Source organism: Lasioglossum baleicum, chromosome 8, assembly GCF_051020765.1.
Source record: "Lasioglossum baleicum chromosome 8, iyLasBale1, whole genome shotgun sequence".
In the NCBI taxonomy this organism is placed as follows: Eukaryota; Metazoa; Arthropoda; class Insecta; order Hymenoptera; family Halictidae; genus Lasioglossum; species Lasioglossum baleicum.
This window is the reverse complement of record NC_134936.1, coordinates 7,647,588-7,655,060: the sequence shown is the minus strand read 5'-3', so window position 1 is coordinate 7,655,060 and position 7,473 is coordinate 7,647,588. Positions and strand designations below refer to the sequence as shown.

At 41.4% G+C, this 7,473-nt stretch overlaps 1 protein-coding gene across 1 annotated transcript; it reads right to left on the bottom strand.

Annotated features, from left to right (window-relative positions):
• Positions 1-746: 746 nt before the first annotated feature.
• Positions 747-7,038, bottom strand: Odd (odd skipped). The gene is made up of 2 exons (XM_076428654.1): positions 6,318-7,038; positions 747-5,798 (listed from the first exon to the last, which is right to left on the bottom strand). The coding sequence occupies exons 1-2, from the start codon at positions 6,818-6,820 to the stop codon at positions 5,444-5,446; spliced, it is 858 nt and encodes a 285-aa protein (XP_076284769.1). The 5' UTR covers positions 6,821-7,038; the 3' UTR covers positions 747-5,443.
• Positions 7,039-7,473: the final 435 nt, after the last annotated feature.

Genomic DNA, 7,473 nt, shown 5'->3' with positions numbered 1-7,473 from the left:
AAATTTTCAGGATACGTTTAATTAAAACAGATCTACAAAACGTATTTTTTAAATTTTCAATATAGGCCTATATAAAAAAGTTATAAAATGGATCTTTTAATATTTTATCTACAATTCCGACTAATTGCAATTTTCGAAGAAATTTCTTTTCACATCCTGTAGTGAACTAAGTGCTCTAGCTTCCGAAAAAAGTTTGAATCGTATAATCCAATATTAAAAAGATTATCGCGTTTTTTAGAGCGTCCGAATATTAATGGGAGTCACCGTATGCAAAATAAAAATTGTTCGGACTAATAGCAAGATACAGAAGACGCATCAAAGGTCTGAAAGCATCTAACTTGTTTAAACTGTTCCTATTAATAAAATGCAAGAATGAAAATTACCTCGAAAAACGTATTTGCAAGAATTGAATTTCATAATAAACGCAGACATGCTATCGTAAATTGGAAGACAAAATTTAAGCAGGAAAAAAGTGTTATAAATTAATGGGAGATCACACAGAATAAAAAATGTTTGCATTAATTGGCAAGACACAGGAGCAAAATAGAAATTTCTTTCTTTTTTTAATTATCTGATTATGCTGAAGCCAATACGCTGATGTTTTTAAATCTTTTTAATATGTGCACTGCTTTAAATTGCGCATACCCCCATTTTTGTAATAAATGCATAAAATCTGCAGTTTAGAGATGTCACACAAATGGTAAAGGGCAGGAAATGACACAACGAATGAGTATGTTTGAATTAGTTTTTATTTCCAATCAATAACAACAATATTTAAATATATATTATAATAGACTAGGCTGTCGTTAACCTCCTATTTCACATATTTTTGGTATGTCTACGCGCTAATACGCTCATTCATCAACTTCCAAACGCTCGAGCTTGTGCTTGCGCAACGCGACGATTACTTAATCGGAACAGAGACTCGCGTGGTCCTACACATTCAGAGCGAAAACACCGAGCAAGAACGCAAAAGGAGACGCATCGCAGTTTGTGGAATCATGTCAATTTCACACTCTACAGCTTCTGGGGTTCCTTCGGAAACAATCGGACGCAGCATTCTTTTCCAAAACTGATTCGTATTAAATTCGTATAAATGAACAAACGTAAATCAAACTGACTGTTCTTCATATATTCCTCAATTGAAAATGCACCAACTTTTCTAGACATTGTAAAATTTGATCAGTAGACAGTGGATTTTATTTGTGACAAAAATTAAATGAAATTAAATTTTATTTGTAAAACAGTAAAAATATTAGAAACATTTCAAAAATACTCATTTCAAGTTTGTTGAACATTTTTATTTTGCATAAGGATCCGCTGTCCAGTGATCAAAAATCGTATTGTACTAATTTCAACCCGATAGATATATTAAGAAATAAAATAACCACTCCAGTTTGTTGCAATTGAGTTCGAAAATTTTTATTTTGCACAAAAATCTGTCTAGTGATCAGGCATAATTCAGTAACAAATATATGACGGAATAAATAAAAGGTGGTTGTGGTTGAATTCCAAGTTTCACCCTCGCACATGTTCCTCGGGGTGAAAATTCAGGAGCAAAAATGAGTGAATATACCTTTTATAAACTTCTGATGAACGTATTAAGATTATAAAATAGTGGATGAACATTAACCAAGAATCCAATGTGCAAGTATTCTGAAGACAGTGCGAGGGTTAAACAAAGAGTACAATAAATTAATTTCCCGAATGAAAGAAAACATAGCTCACTAAATGTTAAACATTTTGAAATTCGAGAACTACGAAACAGAGATGAGGAACCCTCGCGTCCAAAAATTTCCGAAAAAGGAACCGGTCCGGCGCACAACGTTATGTACAACAGCCTCGAACTAATGGTAACGCGTGAAATTACCGAGAACCGGAGGGCCTTGCTCTAGCCATTAACCCTTTGCACTCGGAGCTAATTTAAATAACTCGAAAATGAAACATTTCTTCCGCGCGCGACGTAGAATAATTCCATTCTACATTAATTGTGTTTTTTGTATGAACATAAAACTGATATAATATCTCATACAGGTTTTGCACTTCAAATTCACCCTTCTGCAAGTCAAATACACCCTTTTGCAAATCAATTTCACCCTTTCGCAAATAAAGTATTTTTGAGTAAATTTTTGTAAAAAAAGATCAAATCAAATGTAAACTGTTTATAACAACTGTGTGTAGATGTGTATATTCATTGTAGCCGTTTTCTGATTAATGAATTTGAAAATTGAAAATACACAGTATTAGAGAGTATTAATTCTTATGTTTCCCTCGCAGTAATGACACCATTCACGTGTGTCTAAATAAATATAGAGTTTAATCTAAATAAATAAGTAATTAATTTTAAATATTCGTAATGGATGAGATTGATTTGCAAAAGGGTGAATTTGGAGTGCAAAACCCGTATTACACTTTAATGTTTAGTAATTGAAGATACCACAACACATTTAATAAAGTATATGTATAGGAATATTTTTAGAGGTGACTCTGAGTCTCACCGTTCGAGTGCCAAGGGTTAAATGAAGAGCCACAACAAAGTTCGTGTCTCGTGCAACATGGGGAACGCGACAGCTTCCACGAGTATCAGGTATAAGCTATGCGTATGTACTGGGTATGTGGGTGGTCCACGGGGACGCAGGACCTTTTCTCGATTTGAGGAGAGCAGAGGCGAAAGAGAGAAAGATCTTTGGGACTATTTACAGGTCACTGGTGAGGGGACGCGGGCCCGTGAGAGGTTCGAAGTGTGGGTAACTACCAGAAGGTGTCCTAACCCCGCTTATCTGATCAGGAATTCCTAATTTTTGGGGGAAAATACGGGCCAGGAGGGAGAAAGAGAGGGTGTACACAGGGAAGGAAACTCGATTTACGTCTCGATAAACGAAAACACCTTGCGGCTTCCTGGGCACAGATCCTTGTCTGGGCCCAGAGTGACCAATTATTTTGACGCCTCTGGAGATAGAGCGACGCCTCGTTATTCACCATACGGGACGCACGGATGTCTCGAGTCTTCCTAAGGAGCTCGGTTTCTATGTCTTCTCGGCTTATCGCTCGAGATTCTTCTCAACCCTCTCCAACCCCCGAACGGTCCCCGAGAGCTCGGGAACGCTGCACAACTGCTAATTCGATAAAATCGACTGTAATGCTCGTTCTTATCTGGCATCGGACTTTCCACTAATTTACACAGTCCTCCAACGAATCGCGGATCGATTGGAGCTTGCAAATGTCGTTCAAAGTGAACTCTTCGAGGTCGACAATCTGCTCTTCCGAGAGCAACTCGCCAGCGATTACGATAGAATTTTACAGGTAAATACAAGTACACGGCTATTTACAGGTTAGAGACGCGGACGCAGTGTCGCCAGATTCAGGCTTGTATCCCACTCCTCCCTCCCCCTCTACGACGTTATTAATCCCTTTTCCAACCGATCAATCACGTGATCCGATGAGCACACCCAATTCGCGGTACGTCTGCATGGCAGAGAGGGGGTAACCCTCTAACCTTCCCCTAATCTGGCGACACTGCGCGAAGGGACTTCGCGAGCGTCTTTCCAATGGAATCGAGAAGAAATAACTTAGGCGAAACGATATTTACAGTGTGGACTATGGTACACGGCGAATCTGTTCGTTTCACTCGCATTTGGAGGAGTCACTTTCGGGACACACCGTCCGAAAATTTACGAAATTAACGGAACGATTCTGAAAATATTTTCCTTGGAGGATTGAACTATACTGAATCGTGTGACACACTGACTTTTTGTTATTTAAATGGATGGATTACATATTTGTAACCTCAGAGGCTAGAGATCACATAACGAAATGAAATGTTAACCATTTCGTGTGTATCCTTGTGTGTGGTTAGATATTTTCAAATTGCCCCATTTAAATATACAAAGTGTCCCAGGTTTTAATAATGTTCTGTAAACATAGGTCACATAGAGCTTTATTAAAAAGTTATAACAAAAATACGGAATACAAGTAAGATTAGGAATAGTGACGGACTTGCTGTTACTGCGAGCATTGGCTCGAATAAATCAATGTATTTACAACTTGACATCGTCACTTCCAGAGTTAATTAACACTCCATTTCGAAGTGTCTACCGTTCTTGATAATACATGATTGACAGCGAACAAAGATCGAATTTATAACTGTGTGCGAATTTCATTTTATTACTTGCATTCCATATTTTTGTTATAACTTTTTAATAAAGCTCTGTGTGACCTGAATGTTTACAGAACATTTTTTGACAAAAATTGTTTGATATTAGTATCAATGTGTTGGGAACATTATTGAAAATGTTCTGGAAAGCGAAATAACTTCGAAGCTTAAGGGAGGGCTTGCTTTTCTTGGTTAAAAAAAAATCGATTTTTTACAGAATCTTGTAACTCTTTGAGAACACATATTAATTATAATTATTTAGAAGTTTGCCCTCCTCGCCGATTTTGATAATCTTGAAATATGTTGTCAAGGCGTCCGTGCACGAACACGGAAAATTCAATTCAGTACTAGCAATAGTTTTTTGCGAATATCTTGAAAACTAAAAGGAACCCCCTCATACGTAAAAAGGGAAAAGTTGTTCAAAATGTCGAAATCTAACATATTTAAATTTCATCAAAATCGGAGAGGAGTACCTCTTTCTAAATAATTACCGAAGTTTTTTACGAATATCTCGAAAACTAAAATCAAATCGAAAAGTTGTTCAGAATGATGACCTCGACAACATAGTTTAAAGTCATCAAAATCGTTGAGGAGGGCACAAGCTTCTAAATAATTACTTAACTGTTCGATTATCAACTTAGCTCGATTTTTATGTATAACATCGTTATACAACTGATTAAACAATTGACAGTGAAGATATTGTATGCAAGGGGTTGATGAAGGCTGCTGTGCCACTTCTGAAATTTATGATACTCTTGGTATGTATCACCATTGACGAGCAGTACAGAATTTTCAAAGAGACCCGTGGCAATAATGGAAAATTATGAAAAAAATCAGTTTCGCGAACAAGAGGAAGGGACAATGTACTGCTCTAGAATAGTCAATTAGTCCTAAGTACTTGATATTTATTTAAACTTCAACCTGGTTTGCACGATTTGCGAAAAAGTACTGTACCGATCAACTTGAAATTTTAGCAGCATGTACAGAAAGAGTTGCTTCGTCGTTTGACCTTGAGGGAAGACGACGAGTTCAATTACCAAAAGTGCGAGCACTCTTTCGAGTAAACGCGAACTTTCGGGTTTGAACATCCGCCATTCCCCTAAAAAAATCGTTTTCAATGGCTGCAGATATTTGCTCTAAGATATTATCTGATGGAGAAATATGTCAACCGAAAAAAATTCGTCCCTGAAGGATCTGTCGAGTGCAAGTCCAAATGCGAGTCTATCACGCGAGATCTAACAGCTACATAGCTCGACAGACTTTCGATCTATCGATCAAGAAAATGTTTTCTTAACGTCTCATGATGTCTTCTATACTGAAGCCAAGTTTAGGGGTGGTAGTGGTGGTCCTCTGAATCGGGATCATCCCGCTCACCCTCTCTGCCATCTGTTTGACGGTCGTGGAGGCGTTGATCCTCGGTTCGGTTGTCACCGGTGGCTCGATTCTCAGGTCCTGTGGTACGTCCGTGTGCGTGAGCAGATGCGTCTTCAGGTTGCTCCTCTGGTTGAAGCTCCTGGCACAGACCGGACATTTGTGCGGCGACTCCTCCATATGTAGGATCTTGTGTACGGCTAAAGTCCTGCTCTGACAGAATCCTTTGCCACACTCGTTGCATTTGAATGGCTTCTCTTTACTGTGGATGTATCTGGAAACGACAAAATTCTCGTTAGCACATTGTTTCAAACGAAAGATTAGCGATTGCCTTTCAACTATTCGATTTCGAACGAGACGAACAAGTGACTCGAATCAACTATAAACTATCAGATTTGTGCAATGAGAACTACAAACAAGTAGACAGAGAAAAGCTATGCAAGCTAGTTTCGGGACACTAGAGTACAAACTACCGTCTCGCGACAATTACTCGAATCGTCAAACTTTTGGAATAATTATAAATCGGCAATCTCAGGAGTACGACCGACGAATATGCAATAACGAAACGGATAGTTCTACGAAAGCTACCGGGGCAATGCTTCTCTATGCTGGCCACTACAGAATTTCACAGTTTCAAGGAGTATATTTCAGATTACACGAAGAGACTCAAGATTCTACAGAATCTATAATAGGAAAACGAGCGACCGTGAAGAACGCACGAAACACACTACGTGGTCGAAGGTCCGACCTGCGAACAGGGAGCACAAATATGTTTTACCTGATCCGAACTCACCGATGATCCCGCAGATGATCCTGCCTCCGGAACGCTTTTCCGCAGATGTCGCAGGAGTACGGTCTCTCGTCGGTGTGCGTTCTCTCGTGGATCAGGAGATTGTAGCTCTTGGTGAACTGCCTGTTGCAGAACTTGCAGATGAACTGTTTCTTGGGCCTCTGTCCGGGCAGTCTTCTCGCAAGGAAGGAAGCGGGTGGCGGCACCGGAATTGCGGGGTGAAGACCCTGGTGGCTCTGATGGTGGTACGGATGCGTTGCTGCGGTTTGAGGGCAACAACCCCTGACGGCTAGCAATGCTGCGCCACGGAGCCAATTGTCGATGAACGCTGCTTGATATCCAACATTCTGTCCGGTGCTGGGTGGTTGTTGCACGAACCTTCCTGTCAACTGCTGGGAAGATCTGATCCACCTGGACGACGTGATCGGTAACTGATGCTGTTGCATCGATCTGTCGAGCGTGGGCGGTGTGTGCGGCGGTGTCAGCGGCTCCATCTTCGTCTCCATGCTCGAGACTGTCGAGAGATCCAAGGACACGTTTCGGTGAACGAGAACTAGATCCACACTGAGACGAAAGGCTTGTATCGATCACGAGAATCGGCAGACGACGGGACACGTTACTGTTTACGATCGTGTAGATCGAACTGAAGGATGACACGAAGGCACCGGGTTTCTCGCGAGGCCAGAGCAACGCCGAAATAGGGAAAAAAGAAGACGACGTTGGCTCGAGAGTCGGCGCAGTACTAAATGCCAACAGGCAGTCGTCGAGGTTCCAGGGTCGCCGCTTACCTGGCGCCAAGGGGACACGGTGGCTCCTCCTACCGTGTCCTGAACGCTGGATACGCCGGTTGGTGGCTCGACTTCTACAGGGGCGGAGCTTCCGGGTCAGGGTGACCCCTCCGGGCGTCGCGACGCTCATCCACCAAGCGAACGTCCCCTGCACACCCAACCGCCTCGCCTCGCGCTTCTAAGCTTCCACCGCACCGCCACGGAGAGGAGATTCCGCTTACCGGTTTTGCGCTGCCGGGGATGTCTGAAATGCCATTTCCCGGCTAACGAGGCCCGTAGAGATCCTAGACGGGGACAAACGTTCCGGGAAGGGTTGCACGGAAAGAAATTCTGCGATATTACCTGGTAACTACGCTCTCTCGGACTGTTCC

Excerpts from the sequence above, each read along its gene's own strand:
- Odd (XM_076428654.1), bottom strand. The coding sequence starts at position 6,820 with ATGGAGACGAAGATGGAGCCGCTGACACCGCCGCACACACCGCCCACG. Across the intron at positions 5,799-6,317 it reads GATCATCTGCGGGATCATCG|ATACATCCACAGTAAAGAGA; the intron begins GTGAGTTCGGAT and ends TGTCGTTTCCAG.